At 43.6% G+C, this 20,396-nt stretch overlaps 1 protein-coding gene across 1 annotated transcript in view; it reads left to right on the top strand.

Moving 5' to 3' along the window:
• LOC117216321 (serine/threonine-protein kinase 17B-like) overlaps positions 1-20,396 on the top strand; it is a 61,088-nt gene that overhangs the window by 32,963 nt on the left and 7,729 nt on the right. The window contains exons 2-3 of the mRNA XM_033462939.1: positions 11,823-12,035; positions 12,108-12,246. Of these exons, the coding sequence (XP_033318830.1) occupies positions 11,823-12,035; positions 12,108-12,246 (352 nt within the window). The remainder of the gene's footprint in view (positions 1-11,822; positions 12,036-12,107; positions 12,247-20,396) is intronic.

The following is a 20,396-nucleotide window of genomic DNA, read 5'->3' as shown; positions in this document are numbered from 1 at the left end:
TAAAAATGATAAAAGTGTTCTAGCATGGAAGCAACAAGCAGAAAAATACATTTTTGCCAGCAAGATTCCAAAACCTGCTCCCGTGACATTACCGCAGCTGAATTCCTTTTCGTACCACTGCGAACGAGGCATGGAATTCAAACGACTGTTTAAGAGCTCGTCCTGCTGCTACTTTCTTCTCTCGCGACATTTGCGAAGAATCAGGAACTGCAACAGACCCGAGACCGAGGATTATAATTCGCAAAAAGAAAAACAAGCGTTTGTCATTCCTGTGTCAACTATGAACATTGAGTCGCTTAGAAACCACACTGATCAATCGCGTAAATTAAAACGCTCAGAAGCACGACAATAACGAAGGATATTTGCTGAAATTTGCCCTATTTTTACAATTTACAAGTATTTCTTTATGATACATCAATTTATGAGAATGAGAATGTTTCTCTCGGAACGTCGAATACAAATTCTGTATCTGGATGATCTGAAATTTATAATTCTACGAGAGCCGAAGTCGATCAGCAGATGGACTCTCAGAAGCTCCATTGTTACTCCAAATTTTGGCTCCAGGTAAAGTTTCTCCGTCACAGTGATTGGCGTCAAGGGATTAAAAAGATTTATTCAGATCTTGGTCAATTCACGACGCAGTCTCGATTACTCGATTATAAGCCCGGACGATTGCGTTGGAAGTTTCGCTTCTCAGCGAAGTTTAGTCGATTAGCCGGCGACGCTTAAATGGCAGCGGCAGACTCGCGACACGATATTCACCGTATTTTTCTCGGTTCATCCTGGACAGCCGCAAGCCGTATCAAGTGCGTGTATTGCGTAACGCGTGTACCCGCTGTGCGTCCAAGTCCACCAGCACAATGGCGTTAACGAGCGACAATCGACGGGAAGACTGCGAACGTGTCCGCTTGACTCGCGCAATAATGCGTTTCTGTTACCCCGCGTTTGTACTCTCGCCGAACTAAATTCTCGCTTCTTCGATGATTGCTTCCTTCTAGCTCCATCGACATCAGCAAATCCACAAAAATGTATTTATCGCGTTTGCTCCTATGATTTTCATATCGAACTGTTGCTAGATCCTGCGGACTTTCCCTCTTTGATCTAACAATTGTAGTATTGGCTTGACAACTAAGTGATTGCGGATTTTGTCAATACCACCTGATGACAAAATCCGCAATCATTTAATTGCCAAGTCAATACCAGTGAAAAATTTCTCATTTATTTTATGTTATAATTCATAGTATATGTTATATAGTCTACATTATAATGTAGCATAGCATATAGTCGGTTCTTAATCTGTGATCTGTGGGCCCCCGGGGGACGGAAGTCATCACGCGCGCAAGTTATTATTTTTTTATTCGAATGAAAGATATTTAATACGCGTATTCGCCTATTTATAGCGACTCGCTTCTATCGAAATTCGGAGGTTGTCGATGAGAGTTCCAAACGCATATATTTAACACGTTACGGATGGAAGTTGCGAGCTAAGTTTCGCGGGTCCGAGTCAATAAAGAGTTATTTATAGGAAATCGGTGGTAAACAAAAGGTTAAGAACCTCTCCGTTATAGCGTATAGAGTTGGTAAGGCAGTTGGTTTCACGCGAACCGCTTAATTCTGGACTGAACGATCTCGATGCCATCCGATGGTTAAGTTTATCTCATTACAGGGCCCCGTGGTACGGAAACCAGAGCGACTCGTTGCCCCCGGTCGTCGTTAATTACACTCGACTCTGCTGGCAATTAAGGAAATTAGCAGATAGGTAGGCAGACCGACCGCGTCGTCTACGATCGCCGGCTCTGCATCGGTTCTCTCTCGAATGCAAATCCATTGTGCAACTACTGCAACGGGCCAGCGTTGCATCGTTACCAATGCGGTGAAATTCGTTCCAGTTGCGTTCGCAGCTCGTTAGGCCGATTACACAACGTTGCGCAACCTTCTCCTCTCAGGGGCACTGGAACGTTTTTTTCTATCTGCACTTTCTGTGCTTTCTCATCACGAGCTTCTCGATCATCAAATACAAAATTAAGAGGTACTGCAACGTATTTTACTTTGCGATATTTCTGTTTACTCCTCGCGATTACACTGCGCGCGCCAAACACCAAACCCGGTTACCACATCAGTCGTATGTCTACTCTGAGCCATTGTTTGCGTTCAGCTTGCTGTATCCTTCCGTCAACGATCTTTAGTAGAATTTTACAAGCCACTTATCGTCTGCAACATCACATCGTTAGCGTCCGATGGAAATTAATTTCGACCTGCACAGCAGCCGACCATATTCGAGCTGAATGCTTCTCGCACCAAATAAATCTACCCTTTCTGTAGCTTTCCAACCTCTGAACCATCGAAAGGGCTACTTACATAGATGAAAGAGGCGCGAGGTACGAAGGATGTCGACCGTTAGCGCAAGGTGCGTGGCCAAGCTCGTAACCGCGATAGCCGAGCAACGACGTTGCGTACAATGTCTCCAGTCGCGGATGTCGATGACCCTCGAACGTCGGTATCGGGACAAGGAGAGGATGGTAGAAGGAGAGGCAGAGGAGAGGGAGACGAAGGGGAAGGAGAAAACGGTAGAAGCGGTGGACGAAGATGGAAGAGTAAGGAAAATAAAAAGGCACAAGCTCCTCAAGGGAAGAGGTGGAAGAAGGTACTTCGTAGACCGGATGGTGGGTAGGAGCACGAGGTCGTCGGACTGACCGGTGTGTTTAGTAGTTAGGAAGCTAATGGATGCCTTAAAGGACGATGGATACACACAAGGTTGTGTTGCACGACGTAGACTCTGATCCCGGTGTTAGCACCGATTTCCTGGTCCGCCGCTCTACACCAGAGGGCAACGAGCACTTAACGCTTTGCTCGACTCCCCTACCTCTCCTCTTGACCCTGGGTCATTGATCTTACACCAGGCTACGTATATAGTTTTAATGTGTCTATGCTCGGTAGCTTTAAGTAACACGCCGTTTCGAACTTTGCGGTTGATCCCTGGTCGTGGGAAGAAACAACAGACATCCAATTTAGGAGAGCACGACCACCGAAACGTTGTAATATCCGACTTACGATGTGCTCACTCGTCAGACACTCGACGCCAAGTCGTCGTATTTTAGGTCATGCCGGACCTTCGACTCGGTGACTCCAATCCGAAGGGAAAGTTTGTTTCTTTTCGCGTTTTTAAATGCGAAAACTACGGGTGGAAAGTATGAAAAATAACGTTTCTATCATCGTTCAGAAGTTACACGGATTTGTTCCGTGATCTGAAACGCACAGAAAAAGCGACATCCACATCGCACGAATTTATGGAAGCAAGTCGTTCGTTGCTTAAGAGCGTATGGAACATACAAGCGAAAACGTATGCCACAAAGAGGTCGCAGCCTCAAGCTCTCGATGCTTTTCTCTGTCTCGATCATCGTGCAAAAGCTTCGAACAGCTCCTCGTCGCGTCTCGTACAAATCCAGCACTGGATGGAGATACCACTACGGTGAAAGTGTATACTTTCTATGGAGTTCGCGGCACTACCGCGTTCAGCCTCGGTTAGAACTTTATTCCACGTTGTGAACAAATTTGCGAGACTCGATGCCGGGTAACTGGTTCATCCCTGAAACCGAAGGTTCAAAGAAACGAGATGTAACAGCGAATCGCGAAGCTATCGTTTCGCGCCTCTTCAACATGGGACACGGTCGGATGATCGAGCGAGGTCCTAAGTACGCTTTAAGTCCCGCACAGATACCAGAGACTCGCTGGAAAAATAATAACGTAGCTGGCGCTATTTAAGAGAAACAAACATAGTGAAAGTATTGTTGCGTTCTTAAATATTAAGGTTGATCACGAAACCGTGAGCAAACTATTCCTTGATATTCCCACGGATCCTGCAGCGATCAAATGAGACGCGATCGTCTCTTGGACCGAGAAATATGCAATAAATTTTAGTTTGCGTTTTCATCACCGTGCAGATAATAATACTTTGTACTTGTAAATAATAATAGACTCGCGAACGCTGTAGAAACGAACGATCATTCTCTTTTGTATTAACACGTTTGCTTGCTACTGAAATGTCTCGGCATATATGTATGCTGCGACGTCTTAATTATTTGAAAGTTAGCTGCTAGACTATCGACGATAACTACTTACGCAATTTTCAGTTTCTGCGTCTCTGCGTTCCACGAAAGAGATTCGAGAGGTTAGAAATTTTGCAAATAACTTTCGTAAGCTTCTACTAATTTCATATTTACATTAAATTCGACACTCGAAACGTACAAGCTTTAGCTAACCACTGATTTTAGGATCGCACTACTCGTATATCGTTTCCATGTACAGTACCGGCCGCGGAGATCGAAGAGCAGGAAATGTCCAGGAGTTTCTTTAACCAGAGAAGCACGACAGTGGAACGGTCCAGTTTCCTGCTTGGTATACTTTCGTGACGCCTCGAGTTACAACTTTGACGTTATCCGTGGTTCAAGGAGCTCGTAAATTCGAACCGTTGCTTGCCAATATCGCAGCTATATAAAGATACGCGGTAAACGTTTTGCAATTACCGTTTCCAGGTGCAATTTTATTTGTTACAAATTGCTAATTAATTTTGTTCCTTGAGAGTCGTAGAGCCTTGCATCGCCGGATAACGCGATCACGAACCTTCAGCTTCGCCAAATTATCCCGCTACGTCTCGCCTTCTAGCTTCATCCTCGTCTTCGCGGCAATTGCATGGTTCGAGATGTTCCGTTCTTTCGTTTTCTTCTCGGAACGTAGTCATAGGATTGCGAGCGCGTCGATTTAACGCGCTCCTCGCGACTAGACCTCCGCGTAGAGGGCTTCTTGCTATCTGGCTGCTGCGGCAAATCTCCCGTTTATCCTCTAACGACCTTAACGCCACAAAAAACGTCGCACCCCGGGAACATTTGCCTTCCTTTCTCACACAGGCTGCCAATTTGCAGTAAAAATCGCGGGAAATTGCGATAAATTTAACAAACGCGACGTACATAATTGCACATCGATTTCTTGCACTGTTAATGTTATACAGAGAAGTCGTTTACAAAGTTTTTGACGGTGTTTCCTGGGAAACGCACGCGGTGCGTCAGAAACGGGTTAAGGGATTAACGATCGTTGCGCAATGAAACTCGAATACGTAGAAACGTTTAGGAAACACGAGAACGCGAAGTCGATATTTTATCGCGCCGCAGCCTCGAGGATTATCTCGGAAACGCGACTTTCACGCGGCGTTTCGTTTGAAAATTTGTTAACGAACGTTTATAGGAAATCTGAAATGCGCAAAGGTATACTGGATGCCCATAATATGGAAAAATGTATTGTACATAATGAAATAGTTCGTAGTAAAATATATTCATAGTAAAATACTTGTTATAATATGTGAGCTGCGAAGCTTATTGAGATATCGTGTGTTTAATTATATTCGGAATATGAATTTTCATAAACACATCCGCAGTTTAATCATCGCGGTTCAATTTATCAGTAATTTTATAATTGAAATACATCTCGTCGAAAACGCGTAATTATCCAGATACTTTTGAAAGATAGCGAATACATGTTACAAGATAAACATATAATTTTTTAATTTCCGGCGTAACAGTTCCGAACGTTGGCTCGTGAGACGCCCGTGCACGCATCAACTACCTCGAACCAGCTATTTTACATTTCCGCGGAGAAATCCGAAGCGCCAGGCCGGCAACGTCTAGATCCCGTGATTTCTCGTTGGAACTCGTTGATCAGGCTTGTTTTCTTCCACCGCTACCATAGAAGGTCCTCTCCTTTCATCGAACGCAGAAATTCCACTCCTCGAAACGTGAATTTAGTCTCTTGCGTGCTTATGGTAGTTCGTCGTCTTTCCTGAAAACGTTGCGTGAAACCGATAAAACCGCGGATCCAGCCGAAAGCATAAGCATAAATTATGCTACGCCGAGTTTAAAAATATTTGCGTTATTATTGTAGTATAAGACCTAGTACGGTTTAGCTTAGCTTTTGATGGAAACGCTTTTGCATATATATGTATGCGAAGCAAGTATTTTTAAACTTAACATAAACGACGTATGTTCTCGGTAGCTCTGACTTAATGAATCGGTAAATTCGTACTACGCCAATGGCGAATATGTACGTGGTCCAGCAAGTGTGTCGACTTCGGTCTTGTCGACGACAGTCACGCTCGCGCGATTCCGCGTTCGCTTAGACGAAAGTCGAGTTTCTGTCACGATACCTTTCAAGGTCAGGACTTAATGCGCCCACGTAATTAACCTCCAACGAGTTGGCAAGCGGCACTTTGTATTTTCACGGAGAAATCCGACCGCGGCTCCTCGTTAGAGACTTCGAACCAACCTCGTTTTCTTCGGCTGGCATGCGCTCCGATCGAACTCGGATTCAAGCTACTTAAAATTCATCACATTTCACGACTACAACGTTTACTTGGTCAGAGACGGTTTTATCGAAACTAGAAAACGTTAATCGGTATACGCGTGTTTCTTAGTCAAGTTTTCTAGTTGATAGATGGTCTGGAATATCCAACCGAGGTAATAAATAACCGAACGCTTTTTATTTCAATTATCTCTTTCAATATTTAGCCAGAGCATGTCGAAATTAAGCTTTGCAATCTGCCGATGAGCTCACAGATTCGAAATATCGTTGCTTGTATTACTTGCAATAATCTCTTATCAATTTAGGCGAAACCTTCTTATCTTGTAATTTCTCTCTTAAAGTATATATATATATATATACACACACACACACTATATTTCCAAATTGGTTTCAAATCTGAAATATTTCACGTGGCACATACGATACGTGGACATGAAAAAATATTATTGATAAATGTTGGAATCGTGAGTCGATGCATAAGAACACATCGTATCATGTACGACACGACCATCCCAATTAGATTCATGGAGATCCACGATCCAGACACATTAATCACAACTGCAGTTCTTCCTGGAGAACGAGTGCACGTTCGTTCGTTAAGTTAGAAACGAGCTTCTTCTCTGTAACGGTCGTGAATAAAATTTCGGCCTCGATTTATCGCACCACCTGTTGGCTGCAGCTCGCAGCTGCCTCCTCGCTATTACGGGGAATTTGTTCACCGGCGTAACGAACGCGGCGCGGCCGTTCTCGCAGGTGCTACCTCGACGGGACGAAAAATACAATTTCGATTTCTTGCTCTCCGCTTGACGCCGTTCCCCGAGACTTGCCCGTCATCCTAACACGAGCAAATATCTTGGTTCGTGTAATTTGCCAGGTTTATTCGAGCGACTCCGGCGAGAAGAACGTGGCACGGTGTTGCGCAAAACTTGAAGACACGTTGCTCGATTCCATCGAGTTGAGATTAAGACGCGAGATTATACAGGGTGTCCCACGTGTTCTCGTTCAGCGATGAACACGCTGACGGAGTTTGAACAGAGAAACACGGCGACACTTTGTACAGTTGGCCGTTTCGTGGAAGAAATATCGCGCGAGCGTTGAGCAACAGCCTCGATGCATCGCATTTCCAAGACAAATTAGACCCGAAGGTAGATGCGATTTGTTGGAAGAAGGCGCGATCTTTACGAGAATCGTGCATACGCGAGCGCTAACAACGGAGCGTGGGAGTTCGACCTGGGCTCGACCAGGGAAATCGAGATCACGTGCATAGCAATGCAGCCACGGCGCGCACACTCGGTCTGCGTTCACTTCCTCGACTTCTGAACTTGTTTCCTAGCGTTTACGTGCATTACGTAAATCCACGTTAGGCTCTTTACCTTCGTTCGCCATCGCGTTTCACCCGGTGACCCGAACGAAAGCTTCGCCACGTTATGTTGCGACTGTGGCCCCTGTTTATCTCTTTCAGTCGTTTGATCCTGCATACATATATTCTGCGAACTTTACGAAAGTATTTGAACACCTACAAAGAGATGGCGAGAAACGCGAAATCTCGAATAAGTCGATTGTATCCGCGTTCGATGTTTTAGGTCGATGTTAAAACGGACTCGAAAGGACTTGAGTGCCAGGTCCTTTGTTTTCGAAAATCAACAAGTGTTCTTTGTATTTTACTTTATAAATTCTTTTAGTACTAAATTTTCACAATTTACTTTAACACATTTTTGATTATTTTTGCTTATTGTATTAGTACCACATATTTTTACATATTGTATATTAAATGTTGTGTAATAATATGTATTGATATTACATGTATATATCACACAAATATATACGTTTCAGGTGGAAATTGTAATAAAAACATTTAAAGCATAAAAAGTTACCGCACCGAGAACGTAATTTCTCGATTAATTTCTCAAAAACAAAGGACTATGCGCACCAATCCTATTGGACCTGTTTTACCATTAATCTTGAAAACTTTTACGCATTTTACATCTTTGGAACATTTTATGAATACGTTACGCGATTGCAGATTTATATGCTTCATAGTTTAAGTCCGTACGATCGAAAGAACGACATCGGAGGTTTATTTTGCTCGCTATATCGGTTGTATCACTGTTGTGGAAGGGTTAGTTGCTTTATTAGGAACGGGGAAATCTGCGAAGCGATTTCATTGTATCGAACTCGAGATATCCTGGAAACAATGCTCGCAATCTCTTGCCACCTAATGGCGCAACTGTAAATCCGATATTACGGCGACAGCGATTGCGACGCTGTAATTATAGCGATGTCCGATGCTGCTGCCGGGTCTAGCTGGAAAATTAGAACCCTCGGGTAAATGAAAGTTCAAATAACCTCCAATTATCGCAATCTTCTATTCTCTGGAAACGATTGCCTTTCCTTTCTAAAGCGCACAATCTTGTTACGCCTTCGTCGAAGCGATCGGTTCAAGCGTTCTCTTTTCGTTAGTCTTTCTAATCTTTCGTTTCCTTCGAAGCAATGAAAATCTACACGCTCGTGACTTTGGCGTAAAGGGGACGATACAAAGTTCCAAAAGATCGAAGACGAACTGCATTAAATGCGTTCCTCTCTTTTCCCTTTGTTCAGACGTTAACGTCAGATAGATCTGGCAGTGTAACAGCCTGTAATTAGAACGTAGATAAGAGGCCCGTTCGGTGGAGTCTGACCACGATCGTCGACAACTATTGGCATTTGCCAACCTACATACCTAGACAAGCCGTGGTTCTCACTCGTCGGAGAGCGAGCTGGCCGCTTGATCAACGAGAGAGAGGTACCAAGACGCGAGTTAAACCGTCCGGCGACGTCGATCTCGCAACCAGTTTATCAAGTGAAAAGCATCCACGCCGATACTCGCAACAGCCGCGAAGATAACCCGGTCGAGCTACAAAAATCTTCAAACCGAGCGCACGCGAACTGTGTACAACTTTTGTGTACGAACTTTATCACCGAAGGTATCGTGAGATTTTTTTATCGGCGATGCGATTCCTCCGCGAGCTACAGCCGATCCAGAGTAATGCCACCGATAATTGCATCAATGATCTCACGCTGCCTCGGCACCGTAAAATTTTCCCTGCAAAGTCAACGCGCTCGTTAACAGTTTTATGGTCGTCGATGATAATTAAAGCGACGTGCAGCGTGCTTTTCGCTCGGAAATATTCACGCGAGCTATCCGCAATGTGTACAGTAGGTGAACGAGACGTAGCGAGGGATGTTCGTAAAATTAGAATACTAAAGGCGATTAATTGATCTAGCTACAGCTGAAGTATAATCGTTGAAAAAGTGTGTTGAACAATGTATAAAGAAGCTACCGCGATCAAGTATTTTGTAAAAATTTCCTGCATATTTTTAGACTCGTTTCAAACGTCTCCAGTATGATAGCGTTTCATATAAGAAAATATACTTAGAAAAGATTTCTCTAAGCGTTGGAATACTTTTGTTCGGTTACCGTAAGAAATATATTTTAGACATTACTGCAAGGGAAGGAACGATTCTGTGTTGACATCGCTCTGTGAACGAGGCTCTATAGATCCTACGGGTCCTTATGACGTCCAATAGCTTTGAAATTAATTGTTACGATCATTGAAAGTTGTAAAGTTTAACCACTGACCGATTTTACGACCTCCCTATATCGCCTCCATCTACTATATCTGAACAGAAATACCTGATCGTTGACGACCCAAGCAGGGCATCGTCTCGTTCCCTGATTTACTCTGTGGGATACCGACCTCGTAACAATGCTCTCTAACGACGTTTACACCGACGTCCGTCGCTCGATTCATTCGCTTCATGGGTCCTTCGTAACGAGCAACTCTATGCAGAAAAATCATGACACGCGTCCAGGATATTTTCTATTCTATCGATGGCTAACCGAGAGAGATTGTGCATTCGAAACGTGTAAACTCAATTACCGCAATTGAACCATTCAAGGGTTACAAATTGCCATAATAAAGCTTTGTTGCTATCGGGTCTCCTAATTTGGTAATTAGTCGAATACAGGTACAAATGAGGTAGCTAAATAGTAGCTTTAGGCTATCGCTCATAAATATCCCCGGGCACTTCGGTTAACCCGCAGTAATAGTAGGCAATGTTTACCAAAGTCAATAGGAAAAGATTACTAGGAAGGATAATAACTGTGACCAGGTTTTATTACATTTTCTATGAGGGTACCAGTCTGCAATTCTATAGTACCTGCTACAAACCTACCAATAATATATTTTACCGTCTATGTCAATATTTGTACATTTTCTATATAGTATAATAGTTTAGGAGTCCCTTCATAATCTGGCTTTTAATTTAGAGATAAAAACATTTAAAGGCACAGAGTTCGTCAGGTAACGAAGTAATTCTACGAAATTTAACAGTTACGAAGTTTTACTGCAACGCACTAACGATACGAGTTTTATTAATGCATATTAGATTTTTTTACGAACAGAAGAAGAACATTTTATTTCAAATTTATTTCCAATTTCCTGCGAGCAATTGATCGCCAATACTTTAAGCGAACAAAGACGAAAATTCATATCATTCAGCCATCGATATGGTGGCGAAACGTACACGGCGTTCCGTCTAATTCCGTTGTCGTATCGGCCTCGTTCGATCTCGAGGCCGTTCCCAAACGAGTCGTTCGTGGACCGGGAAAAACGTCCCGGCGTTGCAAAAAGAAACGAGACTCGTGCGATTAACGGTGATGCTTTCACCGTTGTTCTTAGGACTAGAGGCCGAGAATCGAAAGAGACGGTCGTCAAGAGCGTTGCCCGCGCAACTTCGCTTTCTACAGGTTGTTTAGATCATCGGATTACAAGCGCACCGTTTCGACGCGTCCATGATGCACAGGGTATCGTCGATCGTCTTGGTATCGTTGGAAAATATAGCCGCGCGATTTATAGATTATTTGTCGTTTACCGAGTGGAAAATTAGAACGCGAAGCCAGACGCAGAATTTCCATACATTATGCGCAATTAGAAAAGCGCGAGCATAACGGGTTTGTATCTGCTCGTTGATGAAAGAGCGAAAGTAAAGCGTTCACGCGTACAACTTCCTCGCGCAACGTTACTTCACTCGTGACGTCTTTGTTCGTCACGCTCAACAGAGGTAGACACGCGTTTCTAATTAATTTTTTATGGATTTGTGGGGTTTAGCTTTGAATAACGTGCCCGTATTTGAATATATAATGCATTGTACAAGATGTAACGCACGATAATTAGACCATGGATATCTGTGCAAAGGCATATTTTTATAGAATATTGGTAGTTTAGTGAAACTTGGAAAAGAAATTTATTTTGCGTCCAACAGATTTTAGTCGCGTACTGTTTATCCTACGTTTCATGTTTTTTTTTTTGCGTTTTCATATTTCATCGCGTATGTTTTATTCGTCGCGTATGTTTTTTAAGAACATTTTTAAAGATGTAACCTCGTACAGGTATATTACAACATTTTTTTAACGCTTTTCGTTCCATTCGCAGAGGCAAATACGCGGCAGTGAGAAGATGTCGAGAGAGATCGAGCGGAAGGCAGTGGGCAGCGAAATTTCTAAGGAAGAGGAGACGGGCACAGGAATTGAGGGCGGAAGCCCTGCACGAAGTCGCGGTGCTGGATGCCGCGGCGAACTGTTCTCGTCTGGTGTCCTTGCATGAAGTATTCGAAACGAACACGGAGATGGTCCTGGTTTTGGAATTGTAAGTTGCATTCTCTGTTTTCGAGGCCGAATTCCAGAATGTGTGTATATATGTACTGTTTTCGATTCAAAGGGCTCCTGGTGGTGAATTGCAAATGATTCTGGACAGAGACGAAGTTCCGGAAGAACGACAAGTCGCCAGATTACTGAAGCAAATTTTAGGCGGAATAGCCTTCCTGCATTCCCTGAACGTCGCTCATCTTGACATTAAGGTGAGGTTGCGAGAAAATTGTTACGCTATATAGGGTGTCTCAGATTTTTCCAGCCAAACTTTGAGAACTTTGTGAGAATGTCGTTTGGAACTGTATGAACAATATATAAAGTTAGTAGAATATCAATATAGTCGACTGAGTCATTCGGATGAAATTAAATTCAAGCAAATTTCACGGGATAATATGTACTGTACGTAGATTCAATTCTTTATCGCCGTCAGTGCTCTATCGACAGGAACGGCAAACACTTTGAAAGTATTAACACTCAGCGATTATATTGATTGCGAATCTACTCTCTTATCTTACAGCATAGCAACGGCGAGTAGACTACCGTTCCTTCGTATCTTCTATTTTTGTTCTAACTTTTTAACGAAGCTTTAAACAAAACGACCTACGCTGCCGGTCGTAAGTATTGGGATATCTGTTTAGTACCAAATCGAACGTTTTTCATTTGTTTTATTCTCTATTATTATTTCATTAGAAATCTGTTATTTCGTTCGCATCATGCGGCCAGATATTAAATAAAATCGTGTTTGTTAAAGTTTCCTCATAAATGCGACGAGTAGCTTATAACGTCTCTTATTTATATCCGTAGAATATGAATATAATTAATGCAAACTTGGAATACCATGTATAGTAAGCTCGACAGAAGGAAATATTCCGGTCGAGAGTGTTTCTTATCTACCGAACATTAAAAACAACGAAGAATCCGATAAGAGTTGGTAGATTGTGGTTTCTGCAAATAAGTCTTATCTAGATTTTTCCTGTCGGGTTGAAAAACCTTCTCAGAGAATTGGCACGCGTACCTTTACGACCATGAAAGGACACGGATAAAAACTAGAACAGCGAGCGTACGATCTGCGAGTCGCGCCTAATCTCGAGGACCGAACTCGGTGATGAAAAGAAACTCGTTGGCAACGAAACGACGATGTTTCAGGACGGTGCTGGCAGTTTCTCAGCAACGCAACGTGCCCGGCCTGTTGGTCGGTGCGAACGACCTAAATCGTTATGTAAAAGTATCCGTATAACAGGGCGAGCTTTGCCAAATCTCGATTCGAGCGCGAAAACTGTTGCATCGTCGCGACGTCGAGACGATGTTACGCATCGTTAAAGAGGGCATCGATCCGTGGCTAGATCGTCGATCGATTTTACCGACACTAATATCTTCTTGCACAATTGAACTAATATTGTTAGTAGACAGCGGATTTTTATCCATTTATACGAACTTCGAAGATGCAAAAGTGCACACAATTTATGTATATAGTATGCAAAAATATATAAAACAGTATAGTAGCGTATTTATTACGATATTTAGAGGATAAGATATGCTTTTCATTTAAGTATCATTTCTTCAATTATGCTCGTACAAATGGAAAAGTAGAAATCCGTGGCTTAATTATTAGCGTGTTTTTTGCGCCGCGTATGATCTTTTTTGCCGAATGTGCACTGTGGCTAATTCTTATAGCGATAGAATCGATCTGTTTATGGGAAACGTAAGAATACTATCGGGAATTTACATCTACGATGCGTACTACGAGGGTTGCATTAATTTGTCGTTTCCCCACATTCGCATTGTTGTCTCGGAAAGTAACTTTCTCGCGAATTCAAATATTTGCTAGAAAGCGGGGACGCTTTCGTTGGAATGCAGAAAGGAGAAGACGCGCGTTTCCTCGCTGCGTTGTTATCGCAAAACGTGTATTTGTTTAAAAAAAAAAAAAAAGAAAAGAAAAGATCATAAAGCAAAACGGCGAGACACGTGCACGAACGGGAAGGAATCACCGCGATGGAATTCCGACGAAACTGGCTTCGATACGACGTTTCTGCCTACTCGAAATTATTTTTGTACCAGCCACGAGGGAGTCGCGTCTCGCCGCGAAACTTTGACTCGAAAATAACTCGACGCGCCTCTCCTCTTAGCCTTTTCACCCCGAGAATAATATCCAGAGGAAAGAACGAGATCTCTGTCCTCTTTAATTAAAATGTCTTTCCATTTTTTTCACGTTTCAAGATACGTTGAAATATTTGAAGTAGCCCGCGTCTTGCTCCCATTTATGCAAAGTTATATCGCTCGTTCTCTCTAACAGCGGTATAATTCAATATTCGCAGTATTATCTTTTTACCAGCCGACTCGTAAAATTTATCACATTTAGAGACTCGCGGCATCTGTTCGAACACTTTATCATTTCAAAGAAGCTAATAGTGAAAACGTGACGAACTTTTCAAATACGTAGGCTTTGTATCTTAACTATTTAAAGTTGTAAAGAGGACGAATCTCGTTTCTCGTACGAGCGCCACAACAGCCTTCTCGAAACAGAGAGTTTCTATAATGTGGATAAAAATGAAGCCTCGTATTTGCATAATTACCCTGGTTTTATCCGTCGATGAATCTTTCGATTTTGCCAATAAATCGCTTTAAATTACGCTAAGCGTCAGAGGAGAGACGATGCATCCCGGAGATGATAGATAAGCGTGGTTTACGTGCGCGTCACGGAGCGCGGTACACGCGCGCGAGATCAGCCACATTTTTCTTATTTGGCGGTGGCGACGATTTGCAATTTGCGACGTGCACACGGTGACACCGTGATACGGGACCAGCTTCGCGAGAGGACGTCGAAGAGACGCGTCGCGACGAAACACAGGCATAGATATACGAATGCGTGTTTATCGATTATCGACGTGATCGATATGGGCGAGCCAAGGCAAACGAGTCGTATTAATAATATTCCTTCGGCGACACACGTGGCGGCTCGCATATTTCAACCTTCCTACCCTTTTTTTTCTTTACTCTTCTTAACGCGGCTCGGATTATAATCGCGGTTACGCAACCCAATTACCCACCTTTCGTAAATTGATAGCAATTTGCGGAGATACAGGTTACCGGGTACGCAACTAAATTATGGACGAGCGAGAGGCTGGCCGCGACGCTGTTAAATTCTCTTCTGAGAGTTATCGATATCGCCTCACAAATTAAATTACCGAGTGAAAAACTGCGATCGAGATGGAAATAAAATAAGGCCGAGTTTCGTGCGTTAAATCGTTGGCACGACACGTGACTCGACTCGAAACGTTCCTTTATCGGCTTTTCTGCTACGAGACCGAGGATTACGCATCCGCCAGAATTATCGCGATGTTTTCCAAACGATAAGATAATTTCGCGCGTTCTAGCTACGTAAAATGGCTCGCCTTAACGGCGGAAAGAATCGATTCTGTTCTTGTTTGCACGTATTTTCCGATAACCGGGAATTACGGCCGATTCTATATCTTCTGGCACTTAACTAGAGTAACCAGCTTCTAATGCGTGTACCTATAAATATATTACACGCGTATATAAATATAACCAGTATATAACTAGTATATACTAATATATAATTATATAATTATATTTCAATTGAAAGAAAACGGTAACATTACAGTAATGTTGCATAAAATTCATATCTTACAGAGTGTCCAGTCTTAAGATTGCTATTTATGTCGTAAATGAATTTTTTTGCTAATGTATGGTCGCAGTGAACGTCTAGTAACGTTACCAACGTAATCATAATAATCGAGTCTCACGACAACGCCGATAAAATTTCAAGAAGTTCGATGTAACGCACAGCAAAGCGTTAAAGTACCTTCGTGTAGATAAATCATCGAGCTGGCGAGAGCAAACCGTTTAGCGTGGCCGTAAAACGTTGCTATCAAAATGTTTTGCCGGTCGAGCCGGCAACGCGTTTTTGAATCGTTGACCCGCGTTTCATTTTCAGTCGCGTCGTTCGAGATCGCGAGAGCGTGGCCGAATAGAAACGACCGCGCCCGTTTCGAAAGGAAAAACGGCGCACTCCAGTTTTGAAACTTTCCGTTTCGACGCGTTCGCTTTTCGAAAAGTCATCGCTCTCGCTTCGATGGCGCTTCGAACTCGGCGAACTCACGCGCGGAGGCCGTGCACCATCCACTGCGGTTCATCTTAAAATATCGCCGTGCCACGAATTCGCGCGATATGCATGACCCAAATATAGATCTCGCGTTTATGAATGGAAAAATGCAGGCGAATTCTTTGGCTCGATTCCAAGAGGCCTCGTTGGCCGGCGTCCACGAGGTTTCAGGCGCCGGGACGTCGAAGCCAGTTTCACGCCGCTGGAAAATCACGCTCGCGCTCGATAGGTTTCTCGCGGTTGATAGTCGCAACCAAGGGGCACGAAACGCCTCCGACATAGCGTTAAGCCTTTCAGTCTTTCATTCGCAAGTCGTACGGGCTATCTGAATTTCTTGAAAATTGTTCTCCTCGTGTTTAAGAGGCTAGAACGACAATGGTATGACGCTCGTCTTAATGATAACGCACTGATAGTCAATTAATAGAAGTTTGTAATTGATGCAAAGTTTTGAAGCAATATTACAATTAACGCGGAATAGATTAATTAGCGACAATGAACGTCTACTCGAGACAGATTAACAGAGACGTCACTTTGTATTCTCTATTTTAAAGTCTGCCATACGTGTTAATCAATGGACACGAAATCTATATAAGGCCAAGTCGTCTTTAAGCTTTACGGTACGGTTATTGTAACGCGTCCTCGTTTTCACCCAAGTATGTTTTTTTGTCGTTAAAAAGTCTCTTACGTTTAGAGAAAAGAAGAAAGTTATTAATTAATACGTGTCGTTTGTCGCTGGAATTTCACGTTAAAGATATTGCGGAATATAAAAACTGCTTTTCTCGGTTGAAACGAGAGGCGAGATCGTAACTAAAAAAAATAACAGCTGGGTTAATCAAAAGTGAAAGGATCAATTTCGACTATCAACGCGTACAACTTTTCTACCCACGTCAATCCTATCGTTCGATCGTTCGCGTTCCCGTTCGCGGAATGTCATAGCTCTTTCGAACTCGTGGAAACGAGCGGTTGAACGATCTCGACAGGCATGCAATAATAAACGCGATATCTAAACTGGCGCCATAGACCGTCTACTTCTCTATTTGCCTTCGATCTCCGATAATCGCGTTGTTTGAAATTGGTACGTTCTCGCGACAGCCCGAACCTTGTATATTCTCTATCGAACGTTCGTTATTCTAGGCTTTCTGGCGAATCGATTTTTCGACGGATTTTCTACGGAAGAGAGGCGATCGACCTCCGAAGAGAAAGGGAGAGATTCATCAATGAACTCTCGGGGCCTAGCCTTGATAGTCGGAGGAGCGAGCTTGTACCGAGAATTCCATTTCTGCCATGGTCAGTGGCTCGCGTTCCCTCGATCGATGCGCGCCAAGCGTCGAAGCGGTTCGTTCATTAGGCAGAACGCCGCGTTCGATGAAATCGATTCATCGGCCTCTTAATGGGATAACCGAGCTCCGCCCCGTAGACGGCGCGTTCCGAGCGAACGCGATACGAGTTAAGGAAAAAAGACCAGCGATATTTCATACGTCGAAGGAAAAGCGACTGACCGATCATCTCTCTTTTCTCCCTTTTCTACATGCTTCTATCATGCAACCAAGATTCTTCTAACCATATAGAGCAACGATAAAATTTGTGCTTCGATCGGCATGTTCGTAGCGTACAGTATATAATTACGTTCGCGTGGAATCGATTTTGCAAAATGACTCAGATTCCAGACGAGTATTGTTGGGATCATTGGTAACCCGATTCAGATACGCTCAACGTGCATTGAGAGATCGTTCCATTGCATAGTATAGTCCGGGAAGCGATATTTCGTTGATAAAATTGAAGATACTTTTATATACAATGAAATTTAAATTCTTTTAAATGTAAATGTTAATATCAACTTCCACGATGTAATTCGGCTATTTCTTGGAAATTATTCAAAGACACAAGAAATTTTATCAACGCTGTCCATCACATCCGTGATGTTACAGTATATTTGCTTGCAAAGGTATATTTGAAAATTAGTATGCGGCAGAAATATTCATCTTCGTAAACGTTACAATAAGCGAAATACGAGCTCATGGAATATCGAGGTTTATTGAACCTAAGCGTTTAAAAACTATCTATATTCTAATAATATCTATCAAAATATAACACGCATTTCACTTCGTACAGACTCGAGGAGAACAGCAGGGTTAATGTATTCTTTCTCGTAACTCGTTCCCTCGTACAGCGCGTGTTGCATTCACGTCGACCAACACGTACATGGAACACGCACACGCGTGTTCTCGCGTCTGGCCGCAGAGCGTAGGGTCGCTTCCCCCTTTTCTCAACCGCCGGAAGTTTCAATGAACGCGAGAGACAGATCCTCATAAATTCGTTGTCCGTTGGCTAAAAAGCCTTGCAACTTGGCGCAGACGCTTTCGCGTGCTTCGCATTCCGATCCTCCGCCGAGTTTTAATCGAGAAAATTCGATCGTCGACCTCGACCATGCAACGCCAAGAGAGAACGATCGCAGATGCGCCGAGGCATCGTGAGAATTACCCGCAGCGACGTTTTTCTCTCGAAAAGGTAGATAACCCTGACTTAATGGTTTGCGTCCTTCCTGCAGTTTTTACGATCGCTCTCTGTGTTACGTTAAACGACGACATCCGACAGACCGAGCTCCGAGAACCGGCTCACCTGTTACACTTTCCTAGACACGCTCGATCGATACATCGCACGTAACGCGGCGTTTTGAACCGAGCGAGCGAGCGACCGCGCCTCACTCGTTCTCGTAAAATTTAGAAACGAACGCCGTAAACGAGCATTCGTTCGTCGAATCAGAAATGCAATATCCGTACGATTTAAACTGGCTCGATCCAGACCGTTCTTCGGTTCGACGAGGAAACGATCAAGAAGCGATTATCCTATTTGCCAAGGAGAATACGCGCTTGTTAATAATATTCGTGGTAATCGATCGCGACGCCTACATCGGTTGCGGCGAAGAACGTTCGCGAAACTCGAATGACGCAGGAACTCCGTAATGGCTAATTATGGAAATGTCTTTGTTCCTTATTGAACGACTTCCGGGACTCGGACGAGCCCGTTGCCAAACACGCTTGCCAGATTCTCACTCCGAATGATCCGCTCTGGACAAGAGCGTTCGTCTCGTTCTAAAGCTGCGTTTCCATCGGTGCTCGCGAACATGTTCGCGAAGAACCATTTCCCGAAGAAACTATTGCGAACATTAGTAGATACGCTGGTAGATACGATGCAATACGGCTACGAGATACTTGAGGAATATTTTTTAGATTTATCTGGACGTGGCTGATGCATACGCAGAATCGAAATGCATAGTAATCGCGATTAATACGAGGGTTCTAAGTCTCAGCGACGTTTTTCCGACGATGGTATTATAAAGTTTCACGATACAAAGCGTTAAAGAGCAAATTCGAGCGCTCGCGATACGAAGAAGCAAGAAACGAGAAGCAGCAGAGTAAAACGCATTGATAGGACTCGGTGGACGAAGTGCACGAGTGTCGAAAGCAAAAGGGGCCACACGAACAAAACGTCCCACGACCTCGACTTTACAGGAGCACTTTTCAAGCATCGTGCGACGCAGTCCGGTCACGTTCAACTCGTAACTCGGTATAACGAAACGTAACGCGCAAACTGAATCCTCGAGCGGAACGAGCGTGCACGCCATCGTTCCTTCTTGGTCTTCTCGTCCCCCCTCGCGTGTTTTACCAATTTTCTTCGTCTATCTTTCTTCTCGATCAAAGCTTCGAAGGTGAATCGCTGCAGGAGCGAGGAGGAATATTCTAACCGACGTGGTATTCCACGAAGCGAGACGATCGAGGACTTTTGCAATCGCTTCTATACGCTGTTGGTCGCGACGGGCACTGTTTCGTAGAACGTTGACGAAGACTCGCGACGATAATGTTTAGAACATCGCAGCGGGAAGAAAAAGCTTTTCCTTAAACGTTTCTGTCACGCTACGCGTTACGAGAGTTTCTCCGCAGGTGTCAGTTCGCTGTCCTTGCTCTGGCGACTCGTCTCCGAGATATTTCTCAGCGTTAAAGCTCATGTAGATTATCCAGTGGATGGAAAAGTTGGTCTAACGAAAATTCCCCGTTTTCGTTCGGCTATCTTCCATCTTTGTTCTATCAATGTTTCTTTGCGAGAAGTTTCAATAATTTCCAGACTGTAAAGAACGCAACGAGTCCCTCTCTTCGTCATAAATTCAAAGATTCCGTAAAATGGATGTTGCGATTCGAATTTGCGGAGGATTTATGGTGACGGACAAACCACCGTATC

This window comes from Bombus bifarius, unplaced genomic scaffold (assembly GCF_011952205.1).
Source record: "Bombus bifarius isolate JDL3187 unplaced genomic scaffold, Bbif_JDL3187 scf7180000010271, whole genome shotgun sequence".
Taxonomy (NCBI): Eukaryota; Metazoa; Arthropoda; class Insecta; order Hymenoptera; family Apidae; genus Bombus; species Bombus bifarius.
Note: the sequence above shows the minus strand (reverse complement) of the source record. Positions and strands in the feature narration are given on the sequence as shown.